Source organism: Lepidothrix coronata, unplaced genomic scaffold (genome assembly GCF_001604755.1).
Source record: "Lepidothrix coronata isolate B3197 unplaced genomic scaffold, Lepidothrix_coronata-1.0 Scaffold248, whole genome shotgun sequence".
In the NCBI taxonomy this organism is placed as follows: Eukaryota; Metazoa; Chordata; class Aves; order Passeriformes; family Pipridae; genus Lepidothrix; species Lepidothrix coronata.
The window spans coordinates 494082-516336 of NW_016690428.1; the positions used below are offsets into that span (position 1 = coordinate 494082).

The window sequence follows — 22255 nt, forward strand, 5'->3', positions numbered from 1 at the left end:
TTTGTTACCAATTTTGTTGGTTGGGTCTTCATTTCTCAGTTGCTTCCAAGACTGTAGTGTCCACAATTGTAACCATGAGAACATCATCTGAGAATACTGCTGTCTTCACCCATCTAAACCTGCCCGGCATATCATTAAGGATCTTGGCCTTTGGTTTCCTGCTTGAGGGTAGGAGTCTCTCTTGAGGGTGAAAGCTTCAATTTTGTCAAAACTACTGACAGTGGAGAACTGTGGACGGCAGAGACACATCTGTAGTGCTTTGTCCACCTAATGATATTCAAGCTTTGTGGAACTGTTTGCTGAAAATGAGGTGGAACATTAACTGACATATTGCTGTGGTGTTAACCAGTGGTTAGGGTGCAGGACTCTCACCGCTGCGACCCGGGTTCGATTCCCGGCCCCCCGGGCAGATGGAGCTCGTTAGCCCTGTGAGGCAATCCATCTAAGAGAAGGTCACTCTAAACAAACCTACATTCTGAGACCCTCACTGCCACTGTCCGAGTTTCACTCGGCCCCGGCAGATGAACCTCAGGATTAAAGGGTGGGCTCAGTTCAGCGCACGCTGGGTCTAACTAAAAAAATCCACTGCGCAGGCTCGAAGGGTTAATGACCTTTCCCAAATCTTCGCTCGCGAAGACTGGCCATTATTCCTGGTTGATTAAAGGGTTAGAAAAACCATATTAGTTGTGAGCCAGGATGGAAATGTGTTTCCCAAATGTTAACAAGAATCCCAGAAGGAAGTTACGAGGATTCCAGTATATGTAGACAGTAAGTTGTGCTCCTTTATGTTTTTATAGATACGTCATTTTGCATACAGAATAATCTTTTTCACATGCAGGCCTCTGTCTGTGGTATTAATTTATTCTGGAGAAATAGGAGCTAAGAAGGAAACCATGCCGGAATGTGTTGCTAGAAAACATCAGTTGCCTTTGATGGAAAGAACAGAGTTAAACATAATGTGCTAAACTGTGAGAAACAAATCTGACGTCTCAATAGAGGAGTGAATGGTTTCCATTAAGCTTGCTAAATCTGTCTTTCTCAGAATACCCAATATAACCTCATACACTCTTGATTTTAACAGACTTTATTATACTCCACCTCAACTACATAAATATAAAGCTGAAATATCTAAAATATTTAACACATGTGGAACAGTAGAGAGGGACCTCTACAACATACAGTATGGGATTGGTCCAAATTAAATAGTGATCATGGACTATTAAATATTAAACGCCATTCTGGAGGTAGATCATTATTCCTCACCTTACATTGGCAGTTCTGGCACTTAAACAAGAAACTAAAAATTTCTTGACTAATATGATCTGAGAAAATGTGTAGCCTGAGAGTGTTTTGGTTCTGATCTTGCAAGCTGCACTAACTTCCAAAGAGTTAAACGAGATTAATTCATGCTCCCAGTATCAGGAACACCACAGTTTAGAAGACAATATACAAGGGAGTTGTACTACAAAAAAAGTTGACAATGGCAGCAACTCCAGATCAGCACCCCAAGTACTTCCACTCTTTCATAGCTGAATAAAAGGACTTGCAGTAGATGTGAGAAGCAGAGTGGAGTGTTGAAGGCTTTGCAGGCAGGGAGAGGAGGTAGAGTAAAGTGTCTGTGTGAGATCAGGTAAAGGGGAAGAAATAACCCCCGAGTGGTGTGAGGGGGGAATAGAGACACAAGCCTGGGAAAGCTCAGCAGAGATGGGGTGCATGTCGGAGGAGAAGCCCTAGGGTGTATATCAATGATGTATATTACTCATGAGAAGGGTGTGGGAGAAGTATAATAGGGAGAAGGGAGATTTCCTGAAAATTATAACAAAATATGGTTGCTTCAGTCAGTTACCCCTTCCTTAGAAACAGTAAGGCCAAGTGAACAGTGACCTGGTCTGCTCTGCACGGGCCATTTATTTTAAGTGTTAGATTACTGCAGAGATAACACAGGTATGATTTATTATTAATAAAAAATAAACATCTATGAAAGTTTTCTGCTCCAAAGTTAGTTCCACCTGTGTTGTGAGATAAATTCTCATTTTGGATAGAATACTAACAAGAATCAGAGGGAGTAATCAATTATTGCTGCATATTCCACTGTATCAAGATCATGTAGAGGCATCTTAAAGATGGGAACTTTTGAAAGAGGCCACTAATGTAAAACATCCACTGTAGATCCAAAGAAAGAATATATAAAACATATGGACATAGCCCATAGGAACACAGGTTTTCTGGAGGTAATAAACTGCCTTTTTCTAGAAACTATTAGACTAGAAAATCTGTTGAAAGAAAACTCCCGGGCTCCTGGCGCAGGCACAGAAGAGAGATAAACAAAACATAATAATAAAATAGTAAAACACCACCTTATGATGTTTTAACAACTGTTGTCATAGCTTTTTTCATTCTTTTGTTAGTATTCTTTCATTTCTCATTCTTAAAAATTTAAATATCAGTGGCTCTAATGCCTGGCGGAAGACAAAACATTTCTTCGTTACAAGATAAAGAATGGCTCATCAGCAAAACACACACCATGCTGAACATCTTCACAAAGAGATCTGAGAGGCACAACAGATTGTGACAATTAAAAAGTCTCTCGAGCCCTTCAAAACACAGATACCTCAGCTGTTGTGCTTCATATTAATCCAAGCCTCCTTGAAGACAAAATTTGACAAGAAGGTCCTTTATTATTGTTCCACATTGCCATCTCTTTTAACAAAAACCAGCTGAAGAGAACAAGAATTAGGATACCATCTATTTAAATAGTCACAGTAAGATTTGCAATATGTGTTGTCGTGATATAACTTACCTGGAGAATAATGAGTCAGGGGGGTGAGAGGAAACACGATGTATAAAAATGGGCACAATTAAGCACCATTCCCTGTATTAAAATTGCACTTATTGTCTGATGTATACACACACTGCACTGGGGACAAGGTGAGATCAGACTCAAAAGAAAAACCCAGCATAGAAAAGAAAACAGTAAAAAAACACCTACCATCTGTACAGCAATAAAAGAACCAAAAGCAGGGAGATATCCTTTTAATTATTATGATGAATCATGTTTATTAAGGGGCCAACTAAGAACAGCCCTCTGTGCGGGTAGTAAATCCAAAAGAGTAGGCAGTCCCTTCAGAACTTGCAGTCATACAGGAGCCCAGGTAAAGCTGTGGGGAAGGTGACATAGAGCTCAGCAGAGCTGATGGAGGTAGATCTAAATGTGATTTTCACAGTGGCTTTTTGCCCACTTTCCTACATAAACAGCCTTGTAGCACCGCTGTCTCTGCGTACCTGTGCGCGCTGGTGACCATGTTCAGCCCTGTGACAGCACGGGGAGGACTTGAGGCTGAAGAGGGGGATTTTTTTGAGATGACCTTGACTGAAATCAGTAAACAGACTTTAATTTCGCAGTCATTCAGGATGTCACAGTAATGGGGATGAATAGCTCTAGCCTGCCCCACAGCTTACACACCAGCCAAAGAGAGAGAGGGAGCATTAGTGCTGCTGAGCCTTTCCAGCTGCCTTAGATTTCCCACCGGGTGTGTGCCCCCGCAGTTGTAATCACAGCCTATCACTGCAAGTCCTACCTGCCTGACAGTAAGAAGCATGGCCTTGGCTTTGAAGTTAAACTAAAGATAGATTCCTTCTTTTTCATGCCTAATTAGGATCAGATGACCAAATACACAGCGGGGTTCTTGCTATACTTCATGTTATGTTTCAGCAGCTAAATATAGTAGAAATACTTAAAAGACCCAGACCAAACAACTCCCCTAGATATAGCAGTCATGATGGGGGTTCTTTAGGGACTCCTGTTCCTTTCCAGTTCACTTACAACCAGCATTAGTGTGTGTGGCTGCTGCCAGAGCAGCCAGCACTCAGGGCTCAGCACAGCCATGTCTAAGCCCTAGGGAGGGAGAGGAAGCCACAGTGCCAGAAGGGTAAGTGCTTCATAGTCTCTTCATGCCATCTCTGCCTTGTATTTCGTGATTCGTGGTTAGGAGAACGCCCAAGGCAAAATCAAGGCTATGTAATGTGATTGCTCAGGCGTCGGATGAGAAGACAAGGGCACAGGAGTCTGCCTTTTCTTGCTTGGCTCATCCTTTGTCATCCCAAATAATCATACCTCCCAGAGCTGCGTGTGAAAACCCGTATGGGGTTGGATGCACAGGGAGAGAGGCTGTTCTGAGCTGCCGTGGAAGTGAGACATGCCACAACTTGTGCTTCACTGCGGTGGTAGCGCCTCATCAAGAAAGAATGCTGATGGGTGCAGTGTGTGCTGTCAGTTCTAAAATCCTTCCCTCTCACCCTTAGTTTATTGTTTTAAAGCAACAGCTTATCCATGTGTGTGTTTACTGATACTTGCTGCTGTCTCAGGCCACGATTAAGTGAGAGCAAAGTAGGACATGGGTACAAAATGCCAGCACTTAGTACTAATCATAGCTCACTCACAGGAGACCAGAGCCAGCAGTGAGCCAGGGCAGGCAGCCCACATGGGATGCTTTACAAGCAGAATATGAGCTTTCCTGGAGACGTCTTAGTGGTCCCTGAGTAACATACCTGTCCATGAAAATGCCTGAGCTTTTCCAGTCCACATTGCTCCTCTAGAGCGCTGTATTGCTGACAAGCTCATCTAGGAGTTCCTGGATGGTGGGGAAACTTACTGATGGTCAATGGAGTTGATTCCTCCTTGTTTCCCCTGAGAATCCCTGCATAAAGGAAGATATACAGTGGTACAAAAACTGTGAGAGAGCAGAATGAAAGAGCAGGCAAGCCTCATTCTTCAGAAGTCTAAGGCAGGGAAGAGAAACAGGGGAGATGATTGAATCTCGCAGGTCTTCAGTGTAAATCTGTTGGGCAGAGCTGCTGGAGTCCAGGAGGGACTGGCCTCCAGTGGAAGAACAGCTTCCACATGTAAAATTGAATAATACATTCAAGCAGAAGTGACCAAGAATCCTCATGCTCAGCTGAATGTATGATCATATTTAGGCAGGAAAGAGGATGCTGTTCCATGAGAAGGCAAAAACAAGAGGCATGGGTCACAAGCAAGCAATGAAGAGGAACTGGCAAGAAGGATTAAATACAAATGAAATGGGGAGCTTTTGGCTGAGAAGGGGGAAAACAGTAACAGTAGAATGTTTTGTTTTACACTGATTCTCTTATAGTGGTAGCACTCAGGTTATTTTGCTGGGTGTTCACCTATTCCAGACTAGGTCTTTACAATAACAGAAGCCAGCTCCTGTCCAGAGCCCTCTCCTGTCTTTAGTAGAGCTGACATCTTTTCTTTGCTCTTTTTGAACACTGCTTTGAAATTTAGGTAAGGTCTACAGAGCTGTACAAGAGTAGAATCTAGTTTAAACCCACCATTGGAGAAAATAGGATGATTGTTTTAATTAAATAAAAAATTAAATTCTTGGTGACATGAAGAATGGAATGGAGAAACTTCAGAAATCTCAGAAGATACTTCAGTGAAAATTATTCTAATTGATTAAGAGGGAACTTTGTCACTTATAGAGAATACCTTCGGAAATAATAAGTGTAAAATGTAAAACATCAGGATAAATGACTGTTGCATGTATGTGCTGAAATGGCTTAAATGAACTCTGCAGTAAAGTGCTGGTAGCACAAGTGTAGAGCCCTGTTCTGAACATTCCTGTCCTCTCCCTGGAAATATCAGTGTGAATTTATATAGTGTGAATGAGAAAGAAAGACATTTCAAAGCCATTTTACATCTCTGGTAAATGTGGGCCAGTTCCCAGCTCTGAATTATAGGGATATACAGCACAGGAGAATGTGGTTATCAATTTCCCTTGTGCACCACGAGAGAGCTTTTGATCTTTGTGATCATATTATCTTGTTAGTGGCTCTCAAGAAGGCAGTAAGAGCAGATGATAGTCCAGGAAAACCTATGCAATGACCTTTTTCCACTTACTGTGCCTGTTCCGAGCCTGAACAGAATTTAAACCTTTGAAGGGGAAGAGCAAACCTGCTGTCAGAGAAAGAACTCCTACTCTCCAGAAATTTTACTGGTGATCTGCCAAGGACAGTTGATTGTTTGCCCTTACATTGCATTTTAACCTGGTTTTGTAAACAAACACAGCTTATCTAATGTGCTCTGCTGTGTCCCTGTCTCTCAGCCTTGCCACTCCCTCTGCACCTTTTTTGCCCTTTAGCCATTTTTAATCAAATTTAACAGATCCCGAGTTCAGTGAGGAGCGAGACTCAGTGATAAAAATACATTATTGTGAACTCAATCTTTGTGACGGCAGAGAACCCTCCATGGAAGCCACCAATGAGAAGAAAAGCCATAGGAAAAGCCACAGGAAAAAAGCTTCAGTGGCAGCTGCTGCTTGCAGAAGTATCTTTTCTTCTTTCTTCTTCCCTTTCTAAATAAAAGTGACTTAGCAAAAGCATTCAGTCATGTCCTCAGATGTTACTGTGAAACCATTGGAGTGCAACATCTGGAAAGATTGTCTTTTCTTCTGTCAGACTCATGCAACATGAAGTGCATTTGTCTGTTCCGTTACACCACCACACTTTCCCAAATGAGAAAAGTCTGGGCTGGCCCTTCATGTGGAATAAATTGGAGCAGCTCTGCAGAATTCAGTTTGCTGATTCATAGCAGCATAGGCTCCAATCCTTTTTTCCCCCTCTTTCTTTTCCTGTGTATGTGGCACCTTCTAAATGATGCAACATATTTAGAAATGTGATATTCAAGATTTCAGAGAAGTCTGGTAGCTTCTGAGACAGTAGGATTATTTTTATATGTGGGTTTGGGTTGCAGTGTTATTAAAGCTAGTTAGCTTGTATAGTGAATAACTGGTGATTTAGCTCCCAACACTGGTACATGTTAAATGGATGACAAACACCATTATCCATCTTCTTACCATATTTTCTGTAACTTTATTTCATATTGTGTTTCAGTGCAGAGGAGACTAAGCAGATCACTGCTTCTGTCATGTTTTAACATGAAACATCAAATCCAAAGCCTGGGTCTGTTGAGCACTACCAAGTAATGAGAGACTTTGATTGTTCTCAAGTCTTTCCAATGAAATGTCAAACTTTTCATTCTATGAAAATGATGTTCACCAACATAGAGCTTGGAAACAGATAATTATACAAGAACATGAAACAGAATTAACATGCACTGGAGCATGTCATGAACATTTTCCTCAGCAAATAACAAAGGTAATTGCTGTCTGAGTACAGAGCAAGGAGAAAGGTTGGCTCTGTTCCTTAGATAATTCAGATTGGCCACTGTTTACTCACTTAACCCATAAAAACATGCAGCCTATCAGAAGGGTGCCATTCCAGGGCTGATGGAGTGTGACCAGCCTCCTGATTGCAGGCACTTCTCATTTCACACTTCCCAAGTCTGATCAGGCAGAAGTCCTTGGCTATTGTTAGACATCTACACCCTGATGAGTCAGAGCTCTGAGTTAAAGAGCACATTTGTAAACCACATTAAGCCCCAGTAATAATTAATACATTTTTTGAGCCACATTTCGACTTCAGGCACAATTAAGAGGCTTCATTCTTAGCCTAGAAGAAAGAATGGAAATAATTTGCTATGTGGACACAATTTTCCCATATAGAAATCAAAGAAGCAAGGGAAAAAAACCCCACTCCTAATGGCTAATGGAGGTGGTTCTGGTTTGTGATTTTGATTTTACAAATCAATTTTCTAATATTAGAAACTAGTGGAGTGTAGAGATACAGGATGGTAGTCTGGAAGAGACCTCTTGAATACCACATATAGCTCATTGACATCCCAGGCAACTCTGCTCCCGGATTGATTCAGGCAGGTCCTGCAGATGCAGCCATCCACCAGTCAGACATGCACACTCTCAGCAACCCTGTCCCACAAACGAACTATTTTGACGGGTCAAAGGTCTTTTGTAAGCAACTCTTGCCTATTCTTCACCAATAATTATGTTTATGCTACAGTTTTATTACAACTTATTACAATTGTTCATCTTTTTTTTTTTTTTTTTACTTTAGGAAGATGCAAAAAGTCTTCATGTAACACAACAGGTTTTTTAGCCATATGCTCTATTTTCAAACTGCATATCCTGCAATTTTATTTTTTGAAAGACTGCACTATGCTGTCTAAAGGTGAAGTTCCTACCTGTGGCAGGGACTAACCCAGGGTCTGTGTCTAAGTTAGACCCACTAGATACCAGACCAGAAAGATCATCTTTAGTGCATCACTTAATACCAAAAAGTTACAGCCCAACACCAAGAAAAGACATCAAGGAGAGGTGTCTGTTTGCTTCCTTGCCCCAGCTGGCTTACTGAATGTAAATCAGATTTTCTTAATTGTCTTTAAACATCTGTTGTGCTTGGTTAAAGCACATTATTAACTAGAATAAGTCTTTTTTTTTTTAAATTTGTGCTCACTTTACATCATTCACAGTTAATACTTTTTGGGTGACAGTTTACCCAAGCTGTTACTGTGAAGTGATAAGATTCTGTGGGTGCACATTCTTGTTGCTTCTTCACAGGATAATCAGTAAATATGAGAATGTATGTAGCTTGTGTAATTTAATTTAGTGAACATTAAGCTGCTCCTGGTGCTGGCACTCTTCTAGAAGCATGCTCACCTTTAATAAGCCGCTGAAAAACAGAAACCATAAACATCAAAAGCAGATGCATTAATGCCACAATATAATAAGGTGAATCTCTAAAAACCATCTTAGATCCCTGCTGAAATAATTCTGTTACATTTGTAATCAGCCAAGAGAGAAATAAATGCTTTAGACTTCTCTGCTGTGCAGTGTGGATCTGCATTGGATGATCCAGGAAATCAGAGGAAACAGCCAAATTAGGGGAAGGACACAGAGGAGAAATCAAAAGTATTCAAAGATAAGTGAAAGTGTGGATTCTTTAGGTATCCGTTGTGTGATCTGGCAATAAAATTATATGGAGGAGGGTAATGAGTCAATCTGCATAAACCAGGAGAACAAAAACTAATCACAGGTAGAGACAGACATATGCAAATACAAAGCCTCAGGGACAGAGGATTGGAAAGTGTGTGTGGAGAAGTTAGGGCTATAAAATTAGGAGGGACACATGTATAGAAAAGAAAGAAATTGTTGCAAGAAACTTCCACTGAAATCATAAGAAGCTAAATCCATTGTAGGAATACAGATGCTGTTTCTGAAAGCAGTAATTTAGTGATTTAATGGGAATAAAAGCAAGTAAAAACAAATAAAAACACCAACTTCCTCAGCTCTTTGACTTGAAAAAGATGGATAAAGTCAGAAGGCAAGTTCTAACCTTCTCAAAAGATGTACAGCTCGTACTGAAGATGCTCAGAAACACAGTGGGAGGGTTGGTCAAATTTAAGATACTTTGAACAAAAGACTTCTAGAATAAAGCAGAAGATGAAAAACAACATGTACCTTTGCAACATAACCTCAACCAGAAATTGTTCTGCATCACCTTTGGAGCTTACCTTCAACTAGAAACTGGTGCAGTTGATCCAAAAGATGTCTCCACGGGCAGCTGCAATGTCACAAACAAATACAGAGCACAGTTAACAGAGCTGGGAGGGTTGTTGTAGGGTTATTCTAGGCATGGGCCATTTCATGTATGAGAGTGCTTCAGGCAACCTGAGCAACCTGATGGGAGAACAAACAAAAAAACCTGAAACCCCCCCCTAGAAAAATGGAAAAAGAACTCTGAAATTGCTGTGTGAAAATTGCTCAAGTGAAAATACACTGGGGCAGAGGATGAAAGGGGGGTGTCAGTCCCTACTTCTTGGGCTCACATAGTCCAAGACTTGTGTTTCCATGTACTTGAGGAGAGCCTTCCCCCTTCAGTTTATATGTATATACAAACACACATATTTATATTTATTTTTAAAGAGAGAGTGAGAGAGAGAGAGAGAGAAAGAGAGAGAGAAAGAGAGAGAGAGAGAGAGAGAGAGAGAAGAGACCAGGAGCATTGGCATAGACAATAAATACAAATATCAGTATGAGTAAATGTGAGGTGCTTAGGCCAGAGCCAAAAACACAGAACAAAGGAATCTACCAGTGTTGATCGAGTTCCCAAGTTGAAAAAGTCTAGTCAGGAGGGACATGAATAAAATTGTGACCCCATTGTCAATCTGTAACCATGTCACATAAATTATGTATAACTGTTCAGTTAAATTATTGTAATATGTACAGGTGACTTGTAAAGCAGGATGTGTCATGCAAAGGTTATTGTAAGGATCTGAATAAACACAGCAGAAGGAAGGCTGGGGATGTTGGTTGCTGCAAGAGGTTGGATATCTGTTTCCTTCAGATAAATAAAAGGATTTAGGAGCTGGGTGCTGCTACCTCCTGGAGTTGCACTACTTCCTGAAGAAACTAGAAGGGAATAATATGTCAGGCTTTTTTTTATGATTTCTATGAAATAGAGACCAAGGAAAAACAAACCAGAGGGAATGTCTGACAAAATTGAAGCTAAATAAGTTTATTTTCCTTATTTATGCTGTAATATATGAACACCAGATAACCATGAGAAGAAGAAGCAAAAGCAAGTGCCAGATGCTTTTAAAAAGGAGGTAAGAGCATAAGTGGAGGAAAATTAACCATAAACATTATCTCAAAGGAGAGGTCCCACTTGGAATAAGCATATATATATGGCAGTTATGTCTAAAATTTGTTATGTTGCTATTGTTTTGTGAAATGACAGAACATCTGCTCAGTCACAAGGCACCAGTAAAATGCAGCTTTATGCCTAAGGCAGTATGTCAGTTCCTAACAAAAAATGTATATAAGAGGCCAGAAACAAAGGCACATTGTCTTTTCCAGTTGTAGTCATTTCTGACCTAATAATGGTTTAGAAAGGATTTTTTATTTTTATTTTTGAAAAAATGAATGGAAGGATTGAGTCATTTATGACTCTTTTCAAGATTAGGCTTTGTGCATTATTTGTTCATAAGCTGGCAAAACACTTTGTCTCTGCAGATCATATTTATGTCACTAAAGCCCTTTTAAAAAGGCAGCTACTTGTAAGTACCTTGAGAAAAGATCATTCTGAGCTTAGATTTTCTAAATGCAGCCTATAAACAACCATTTCTTAATCACAGTGGAAACACCAGCAAGTGATACATGTGCTCACGTGACGAGTGGACACAAGGCAGATTTCACCTCAAAGCTGCCTCTTCAGAGAGGAAAAGCATTCATAATCAGTCATGTTGAAAACTTAATTAACAAATCCCTTAGGAGCAATGATTATGTGGAATTTGTCTCTGAATATTCCAAGCACACAACTTTTAAGTGGCTTCATTTAAAAAGAGTATTCTCTTAGATTTTCATTGTTATGTTTGCTGGCCTGAGAAGTCTGAAACTGTGGTGCAAAATATAATTTTGAAACCTATTTTCTGATGAAATGAGGTTATTATCCGCAGTTTGAAGTCATCCTCTCAGATACACCCGACCCTTCAGAAAATAGACTGATCAATGAAATGGGTAGAAATTGGCACTTTTAAAGAATGGTTTTCATGGAGAGAAACAGATATTATTTTGTTAACTGTGGCAGTATTCAACTGGAACGTGCCTTCATGAGAATGAATATATATTCTAACACATGTGAGATCAGAGTGAGAATTAGGGTTAAACTTACTGTAGAAGGCTCAGGGGTTGTGTGTCACAGACTCTTTGAAGCCTCTGAAGTCTGAAGGACTCTGTCATGTGACTGGGAATGCGTGTGCTACATCATCAACTATTAATAGGGGAGAAAGACAGGAGCCACTCTCATATGAATTCTCTCTTCTCCAGAAAACCTTATGTCAGCAGAACTTTTTTTTCTTTTTAATGTCACTTAAGGTTGGGACCTTTGCTGGAATAAATAAAATGCATGTGGAGAGTTTTCTGTATCTGACTCAGAGCTAAATAGTGATATGTGATTTTTACCTTTCAGCTGAGCCAGATATTAAAGATTTCTCACAGAAACACTGTATATAGTTTCTCAGAAACGCTTCAGAGGTTTATGAACCTGATACAAAGCCTATTGCAGCTGGGAAAATTCATGATTTGAGTTGGTTTTCAGTTGGGCTGTACAAATCTTATTGATCTATTTATATAACTTTTTCAAGAGGAAAAAAATTACCTTTTACTTGTGGCAAAAACTTGAGGACTTAATTTTTAAGCTGTTAAGATTCCAGTATACCCTGGAGTCTTAGGCAGCAGATACCTTCTGCTTTGTGAAGGTAAAGACACAAGCTCCAGTGCTCAGACTGAAATTCATTGCAATTATTTAACCAAGGCATCAATTCTCATCATCAAAACACAGCGCTCCCAGGCTGGAGCTGTTGTGCAGTGTTGCCAGAGATGGGTAGATGGCATTATGCGTCAGCAGGGGGGTATAAGTCAGCAAAATAAGGTTTTTTAAGGGTGGCTTTTAAGCAATGATAGAAATGCCACGACTGACTCCAGTCTCTGCTCTCCAGTGTTAAATATGAGCAAGGGACTGTGGTTCTCTCTGTAGCCATCTGTGGGCAAGCAGAAAGCTTTAGTGATTGGTGACAGCAGCCTGGAGAATTGTTCAGGGTTTTTAACTTGGCTGTCTCTGAAGATGACTTGAACCTTCAGATGACCTCCAGTTCCCTACCCACAGCCATCTTGGGGACCTGTAGATTAAAAAAATGAAGGTTAATGGCTTCCGTTACGATACCCTAAAGCTTCACCATCCTAGTCCATCCTGATGCAATCTGTGGTATTTTGGTGCAGTCTCAGACCTTTTGAGAAAGGTTTCTATTATTCTGTGAAAAAAGGAGATGGAGACATGCTGGTGTAAGCTTTGCTATCACAATAAAACAATGGTCTTACTAAAATACTGTGGTGGTAGCCAAAGGACAAGTGTTCCTTCAGAATGTGGAAAAGAGAAAGATGCTGGATCACAAGTCACTATGAAATGGTGACATTCCGTTCTTAGCAGAGCTCCATGGTGTGTCTGGAGCTCCTCACTAAAGTGGCTGCACTGTATCAGTGCAGAAGGTTGGGCTCTGGTCCATCATTCCAGGTAAATGGCAGCCACAGGACAGAAAAGTTGTTGGTAGAGGTTGGGAAAGGGTGTAGAAGGTGAAAAGGGTTGGTAGCCTGTACCTGAGTTGATGTTCAGTGGTGATATGGTGATACTGAACTTGTATATAAGGGCTCTGTGTAATTTGGTGGAAATCTCTGCTAATAGGCCAAAAAAGAGGTGGGTGCACGTTCAGTAATCCAGGGAAGATGCAGATCTGGGCTACAGCTCATTTCTTGCTGCAGTGGAGGCACTAAGAACCCAGAAGCATATGAACTGCTCCAGTGCACCATGTGGGAAGGCTCAGCTTCCTTTTTGGAGGTGGTGCCCATTTGGTTCAAGTATTACTTGTTTGGAGCAGGAGTCAGGATTTGAGCCACGGGCAATGAATGAAATCAAATTTTTGAAAAGAAAGAGTATCTTAACAGGGAGTAAACACTCCTGCTCTGACTTACAAGCAGTCATTAAAAGCCTTTATTAAATTTTGTGTCCATTCTGTTTGCTACTTAGCCATTTCTTTTCATTCTGAAGACTTATAACTAAGAATGAATGAGTCTTTTCTAATACAGTCAAGACGTAATAAATCTGTGAAAGAACTGAGCTATCTTTCTCCCTCATAGGCAAATTTTTCTAATTGTTTAACAAAATGTTTGTTTGTATTGCCATGACATCAGTCTTTAGGCTGTGAATAACAAGGCTCGGCATTAGGCAACTTGTTTATGAAAAACAGTCATGCAGTAAAATTAGAGAGTCTCCACTAGAGTCCCCACCCTCTCCTCCCACTGCACTATGGGAAGCTATTTGTGTCTTCAGAATGAGCAAACAGATCTCTTCAGTGAAAGGGTGAAAAATTTCCTGAGTCCTGGCATATAGAAGTTGGTATCTGTTGTTCCACAGAACAGGATCTTTGTTGCACTGATCCAAGCATTTGTCAGCCCAGAGTGGAGGATGGCAGCTCACAGCGTCTGAAGAAGGAAACTATCACACAAAACTTCCCACTGCAGAGAAACTGCTGCATCCATCATCATCCTTTCAGCCTGGTTAATAAAGTTGTATTAGCCCTGTGCTCCAGTTCCTCCCACAGCTCTCAGCCTTTTCCATGTGAAATGTGTTTGAATCTTCAAAGTAGCTACATTTCCAAATACGTTTTGCTCAGTACCAAGAACAATCAGTCCTCCAAGATGAAGCAGATCACAAAGCCTGCAATGTATCTGCAATACTTTGGGAGGAAGATCCTTATGATGAAGGTTATTGGATAGATCCAGAATCTGACAGCAGTACAGAGTCTTTGAGAAGCAGTACAAAGTCTTTGCATTTGGTCGGTGCTCCTCAGCTGTGGGGGAAAGGTTCAGGTTTCTCTTGAATCCTCCTTGCCTGATAAATATTTGCCTTATAATAATTTATTAGTCTAAGGCAGTTACCTTTTTTCTTCTCAAATAGTGCTGCTCTCGATGTGCTCTCCACAGGCTAGATTTAGATTCACTGCCAGTGTAACGGGATTTTTCATCTTTTGGAACTACCAGTGAACTGAAAAAATCATTTATTCCCACAGTGCTAATAATTCATGGTGACAGCAGGAGAAAGAGTTATCTAAAGATCAAAAAGCTGACTTTGGGGAGTAAGGATGTTGTTAGAGCAAGTGTGACCTAGTATGATCCATTTAGATTTATTCTAGAAAAGGTTTTCTTATTCTGTGCTCAGTCCTAGAAATATATTTCAAGTGGCATTTAAAGAACAACTTGCAGTTGGTACAGGCATCTTAAATGGCACCATCTTAAAAGTCATATCCAGGAGCCAAGGTGTCCAAGTGACCAAGTCCATCATGAAAAGTAGCAAATGCTTTCAACTCTTCAAAGGTTGTAAAGTATATTGTGGTGTTCAACTGTAAAAAAACCCTCAAAATATGTCCTAGGACAGCTGGCACATTGTACCATCATTAACCAATTATCTCCCAACTATGGTTTCCAAGAGGAAAAGCTGTAGGAACAGCACTCCCTGTGATGATAGTGGTAGATGTGATGTTTTCAGTTAAAAGCTTGATGATAAGTGCCCCTGGTCATCTGTGGTGAAGAATATTTGATGGTATAGTCTGCTGTTCCAAAATATTTGGATGTCATTGCCGGGAAGAACCTCCAACTGGAGGACCTGTTCTTGAAAGCAAGTGAGAAAGTGAGAAATGCTTGTTGCTTTATGAACCAGATGGTGACCAGAGGTGGGAGCTTTGTAAATACTCTGACCATTGTTGGTTTGTTGCTTCTTCTGTTTTCAGCTGGATGCTGAGAAGGCCAAATTGAAACTGGAAAGATGGGCTTCCCGAGACGCTGGCAGTGGGGGAGGAAAAAGTGGAGAGGTGGAGTCGAGCGGAGATTGTGATGATGAGGATGGTTGTCAAGGATCCGGGGACAGGATTCCCACAGCAGGTAAACACCATTTCTGTTAGTGCTTGCAGAGCCTGGGAATTCATAAATGTCTCAATTAGATGGACAGAGCTCAGACTTATCCTGCTTGAATTACTGTCAAAATCCTACTGAATTCGAAGGATTTGAATCTTAATCTGTGAAGAGCTGCAGTAAAAATAGAATGATACAGACAGTAACCCAATATAATTTAACACTTGGCATGCAGATAAAAGACTTAAATTTAGAGTGAATAGTATCTGCAATGAAATCTAGATGACAGAAATACTGAAGAGCCTTCCTAGATATTGTGGGCTCTTCAAATAAATAGAAAATTGACGTCCTTACGGAGTGCACTAAGTGTTAACATAAATATTTATTTATTGCATAATGATGCTGAAGGATGATCCAAACAGAGTTGACTGAAAGTCTATGTTCTTGAAAAAACACATGAAATACTGTGGGGTTTTCTTTCTAGTGGTTAAGTGAAATTTCTTGATAGTCTCAGATATGCATTCTGCAATATTTATTCATTGAATTACTTGGATAATATGTCATCAAGTGTAGAATCAGCATCAGAATCTAACTCAACTTCCACCAACATACTGCCAATATAATATGTAGTTAAATCCTTTTAGTAACTCAGTAAGTAGTAAAGTGTTTCCGAATACTTGACATTATTGGTTTCTCCTATCTGTAAATTCTGATTCATTTTAGCTCATCAAAATGTAACTGCTTTAATTGCCATAGTGTCTGTCAATATAATGTGGATTGGATGTGCGAGTAGATGAAATACAGGTGTAAGAGTGTTGAAAAGCAATGCTTATTGAGATGGCTGGAACTCAGGTAAGTTTTAAACTGCTGCTGAGATAAACAAAGGCCTTTTCCTTGTCCCTCTGCCACGGAGTGGAGGGGAGGAAAGATATCCCATACTCAGGTAAGATTTGCAGACATGCAGTGATTAACCTGTAGACAAGACTTCAGTTGTTCTTCCTGTAAGTATTTGCTCAGGGAAACAAAGCTTAAATGTGTACTTTGAAACATGTGCAAACTGTTACATCTAATTTGCAACACCAGCTTATAACTACTTGAATTTTAATTTGTGTGGATGGCATTATGATCAGAGTACATGAGGTACCATCATGTGGGGACAGTGTTTTTAAAAATGGTTAAGTAATTGCAACTAACAGATCAAGTAGAGGTTTTCATCATCTGCTCACCAATATTTTTGAACAGAAGAACTGTGACACAATGTTATTTTAAAACTATTTACTCAACTTTTTTGTTTGTACTGTATTACATCCATAAGCAATGAAAAGATTGCTAGATGTTTTAGACCCTGGGGATTTGGAAGGATAAATACTTTAATATGCTTTCCTCTCTATATGGAGTAATACAAACCAAAGCCAGGTGCTACCTACTCTTCACTGAACAATCAGTCTGTTAATACAGTGTTCCGGGAGGATGTGTGTGCATGCTTACAGGGACTATGGCAGAGTTCAGGCATTCAAAAATAAAAACTTGAACACTTTGAAGACTTGACTTTCAGCTGGCTTTAATAATGGAAAGCTACTTAATGTCTCTTTTGCCCCTTTATTGCAATCTATTTAATTAAAATACTTTATGCTGATATCATCCTGGATTTAAAAGAATTATATCTCCAAAACTAGCTGTTTCAGAATTTAGCAGGGTGTATATCCAATTAAAAAGGTAATTACAATAAATTTTAGAAAATGGTATTGATTCATAACAGAAGAATAAGTATTTCATTGTGTGACAATAGTAATGCTGTATCATAATTAGCTTTAAAATATTGTACTGTACACAAGCCACTAGCAGTAAATCTCTTTTGCATATCTGGATACAATTAAAAGATAAAATGCAGTAATCTCATTATAGAGCTGCTTTGCTTTAATAGAATGTTAAAGAATAACAAACATCAGATTAGTTGAATTTCCTCCCGTTCCACGTCTGTTAGATGGTGTTTGCAATTGTTCAGCCTGTGAACTTCTATTTCCTAAACCTAAAACCCGTCAAGTACGTCTAACCATTATTTTGTGGAAGTGGAACGTGACAACATTGCCTATTCCCTGCTTGCCTGAAACACAGAGTGAATTGAGATACAAATTGAAGCTAAAGTTAAATCCCAAATCAAATCCCAAATCCCCTGATTTGAAGCTTGGTGATGTCAGTGGGAATATCCTTACTGACTACAGCAGGTATGAGTGAGACACAAACAAGGGCTATAAAATGCCACCGAGCTCATCAGGACATGTTTAGCTTGCAGTCATACAGCAGAACAAAAGGAATAAAAGCCTTTCCAAACACAGACATTTTGGCAGAGCAGTCGTGCTTTTAACAACAGGTCCATGAAAAACAGAAGGCAGAGGAAAGGATTTCAATGTCAACAGGTAAAATGCTGAATTTAAAATGTAATAAAAATTCACTACATCTGTCACTTATTTGAAACCTACATGAAAATTATATTTACCACTTAAGAGCATTCCAGAAGACTCAGATTGCTTTTAGTTTTTGAAAACCTACTGAATGCTCATTTCTTTCCAACTCCCAGAATAAAAATTACCTTTTCTTTACCAATAAATTGCCAGGAGTTTTGTCAATATCTGGGTTTCCATTGTCAAAGTGTTTCTGCTTGTAACTATTAGTAAAGCTTTCCCCAGACAGGATATGTTGCTGTCCCCCACTGGGCTTTTCCAAGCTGGTAACAGAGGGCCAGGCTTCTTGGTTTTAGATTCCAGTGTGTCCTGGGTAGGTAAACACGTAAGTGATTCTGTGCATGCCGATTCCAGCCAGGTCACTGTTCATATCCTTTTCCCTGGTTTTTGGGTTTGGTGGTTGTTTGGTTGGGGATTGCCATCTCTATATGTCAGCTTATCCTGCATTGGATAGTACGATCCTGTCCTTTTGTTTGTCACCTTCTAGTCCTCGAGAATCATGCCTGCATAGCAGTTAATAATTTTATTTTAAATCTTTAATTAGGATACAGTATTTAGTGCTTTTTTTTTATTTATCTCTTTGTTACAAATAAGTGTTTGCTTGATCATTATCTAAAAAGATCACTCCTTCAATCAGAATGGGCTTAATTATCATGTGGGTTTATCCAAATGATTTTACGAGATAAATTCTCAGGAAACTGGCATTCTTTTCGAAAACTGTGTATGGTTTAAGATGCTTTAAAATGTCATATTCTCACAGGCCCTACCAGTTACCACAAGTATCTCTTCTTGGGGAAAGCTGTGGGAACAGCAGTTTCTCAAGCAGGCCCATATTTATTTTTTGGCAAGGAACAACTTTTTAATGACAACATCTGTGAATCATCTTTGAACAAAGCTTTGTTAGGAGAGATTTAAGAAGAGGAAAGTAAGCCATATAAATCTTGCGTGTGGATGGGGAAGTTGCTCTGTGGTTTGCACTCTGCAGTGCTGCAGGTTTCTAGGCAGAAGGGCAAAACAGCATCCTGTGCTGAGCCTTGCTGAACACAGAGTGCTCCCAGAACCACAGACTGACATGGAGCTGGTCACGGGTTGAGCCCAGTGATGGAACTGCTCCTTCATAAGCCCTGACAATGAAGGTGGTGGCAATGTGGCAAAGAGCAGGGATTGTTATTGCCCTGCGGGATTGAGCCATGGGAATGTTTGCTTAGGAGAGGGATGAGTGTCCTACTGTTCATGAAAAGAGAACAGCAGCAGATTCACATTGTGTCCTGCCCGTGCTGTTCAGGGAAAAGGAAAATGTTTCTGACTGTTCTGTGAAAAGGCGGAAGGAAGTTATTGCAGGGGATTTCCAATTCCCAGCTGTGCTGCACAGCTGTGAGTTGTCATGAGGCCCCACCCAAGAAGTGACAACCAACATTAGAGCTCTGTTCAGGGAAATCATCAGGTGATTAGCCACTCAACAAAGATGGAGGAAATGTTCAGACCACAGGTAGGAACCTGCATTTAGTGCCAGCGCAAAGTGCCCTTTGTAGAGCTCTGGGCTGAGTGGTAGTTGTGGAGCACTGTGGTTAGGAAAGCTTGTGCTGATACGCCCTCTAGCCATGGGTCTGTATGCACACCTGTCTGTGCATGGAGGACACAGGCATTCCTGGGCCTCCTCACCGGCATGGATCACTGCACTGTACGTGCAGCCATGTGTTTCACTAGCCAGTGTGGGACAGAAATTAATCCAAGCTTCTGCCTAGAGGAGACTTATATAACATCCTGCAAAGTCCTAGGAATGTAGCTAGTGCTGGACTAAAGATGTTCTCTTGCTGGCAGGGCAAGCAAACAGCACAGATTAAGGAAAACATGGTTTAACCTGCCCTTGGGTCCTCCAGCACTGAACAGAACAGACAAACCCAAATGTCTGGTGTACATGGACTGCAGTCTTTGCACCAGATTCACCCACCTGAGGTTAGAGTCTCTATATGGGTCAAAAAGCTCAACGTGTCCTCACGTAGGACATGTGTTAACCCCAAACCTGACGTGCCTTGCAACTTTAGGTCATTGGGAAATGGAGACATTGGTCTTACCTTCCCCCAGCTCACTGCCTGCTCCATGCAGAGATGGGTTTTTGCTTTGTCCCCATCCCAAAAGCGGTGGGCTTCCATGGAATAACAAGAAGTGCCCTTAGGCACAGCAGATTTTATACAATACTTTAAAATCGTGTCTCTTGGTGCAGGATTCAGTAAGCAAACACATCCTGTGGCATCCAGCCAGGCTTTGAACTTCCTGATTCTGGCAGTCTCAGTTGAACATCCTGCTTATTGTCACAGTTCAGTGCCTGAGTGGGAATCTATAACAAATCCACTTAGCATATTCAGATGTCAAGAACCCCCGGCTTTCTTCTTGGCTGGGTAGACACTCCCCAGCTTCAGTCCATCTTTCTGCTCTAGACAGAGTGTCTGAAGAGATTGCCCTGGTTATAGATTCTTTTCTTCAGGGCTTATGAGAAGGATGGGGTTTTTGCCCCAAAATACCTTTACAAGTGCAGAAAAGTAAATTTTCTTTTTTCTTATTGTCTTATGTCTAACTTGTATCTGCTCTCAACAGCTATGGAAAGTTAATGTATTTTTCTGACTTATGAATGTTTCTGGCTTATGAATGTTTTCATTATCAGTTTTTTCCTTTTGAGTATCAAGATTCTTTTATGCTTTATTATGTTATCATTCTCCCAGCTTGTCTTTCTTTTCTTGGCATCAATATTACTGTATGACCTGTCATTTTAATCATACTTATTTCCATTCAACATGTCACAGGATGCACTTACACTTGTATTTATCCAAATATGCAATTGTACAGCTGCTGATTTTGTAATTATTAGTACAAAACATCAATATTCTGAGATCATAATATCTGCTGGCAGTCAGCCACGCTCATCAACTTCTCATCACCACACATCCTCATAGATGATCCTGGCTCACAGAAATACTGCATTTTCAGTGTCTTCTATCTTTCTGCCTAGAGTAACCTCTCCATCATGCCTCCTCCTGATCCCATTGCCTCACAAAGCCATTTTTCTACAACCTTTGTTGCTCAAGACATTTTATCTGACACTCTGTTTTCAGAGAGCCTACCAATTCCTAGATTGCCCTTAGTGTAAATGCCTCCTTCTATCCACAAAACAGCTTAGTAACAGGTTAAACTCTTATGTAAGTCTGATTTTAAAGAAAACTCAGGGGTGGTAGGTAAAGATGAGCCTCTGTCAAGAGGACCATAAGCAAACCCTGCCAGGGCCTTCAGCACATGGTGGGGGAAGCAGGTGGTAGTTCCACAACTGCAGATTTCTGGCTTCGGCTTCTCTTGTAGGATAGAGTTTGGGAAGAGACATGGGAGCAGAGAAAACCAAAGAAACCTGAATAATCAGGAGGAAAAGTACAGATTTTGATTATTTATTTGAACTTGATGAGATCTGATCCTGAGATGAGTTACTTTGATCTGGTAGTGGTGTCCCACTGTTCCCTCCTGGGTACACTTTGCTAAGAGTTTCTGTAGGTGACAGTGACATTTCGTGCAGGCTCTGCTCTGTGCAAATGGGATCAGAGGGCAGCTGAGAGGGGCCTCTGAGAAGAGAGTGGGAAGAGAAAGTGTTGAAAGGGGAGGGAAGAAAAGAGAAAGAGAGAAAGAAAGAGGTTTCCCACCCTCTCTATCCCTGAGTAAATCTTTTTATAATCTGCCAACACAGGGATAAGGTATTCTGTGTCATTACACAGTATAATTCCAATGAAAATGCATAGGAGAAGAATCACGGAACCATTCCTCATCCTTCCTCAACCTCAGTGTTTACATGACAGTTTGAGGTGTAAAGGAATGGGATTTCAGTTCCTTCAGATTCTCACTCCTAGACCTGAGGTGAGAGAGTTCCCAGTACCGCCAGTGCTCCCGCTCAGATTCATTCAAGACAGGAGTTGTACAAATGACAGATAAACACATCCCCTGTAGGATTGTCTCTTAATGCTGATCAGAACAGTAGCTGGAGGAATAACAGTCCTTGTGCCAGCTCTGTGACTCTCTAAACAGCTTTGGTACTATCTTTGGTGCCTTCAAAGAGGTAAAATGGTAATTGAGGAGTTGCAATTTTACCGTTTCACCAGAGAAATGTAAATTGCAAGACATTTTTTACCATTTTAGCACCTTTTAGACAAAATTAAAAGGTAAAGTGTTTTAGTTGCTTAGGGTATAAAGCCTTCCAATGCATGTTCTGTAGGAGGAAATTAAACATTGGAGAGATCGAGATAAAGACATTTGGGGCTTAAGTGTTTGCAGTAGTTCTGTATAAGGAGTCATCAGAGACTCCATTAGAGATCACTGAAGGGTAATGCGCTTTTACCAACATTCTATTAAAAAATATTACGAATA

The 22255-nt window shown here is 40.4% G+C and overlaps 1 protein-coding gene across 4 annotated transcripts in view; it reads left to right on the forward strand.

The window, feature by feature from the left end:
• Window positions 1-22255, forward strand: part of LOC108507271 (glypican-5-like) — a 412210-nt gene that overhangs the window by 296387 nt on the left and 93568 nt on the right. For all 4 annotated transcript variants that reach the window (XM_017835098.1, XM_017835095.1, XM_017835096.1 and 1 more), the window contains one exon: window positions 15272-15422. In XM_017835098.1, the coding sequence (XP_017690587.1) occupies window positions 15272-15422 (151 nt within the window). The remainder of the gene's footprint in view (window positions 1-15271; window positions 15423-22255) is intronic.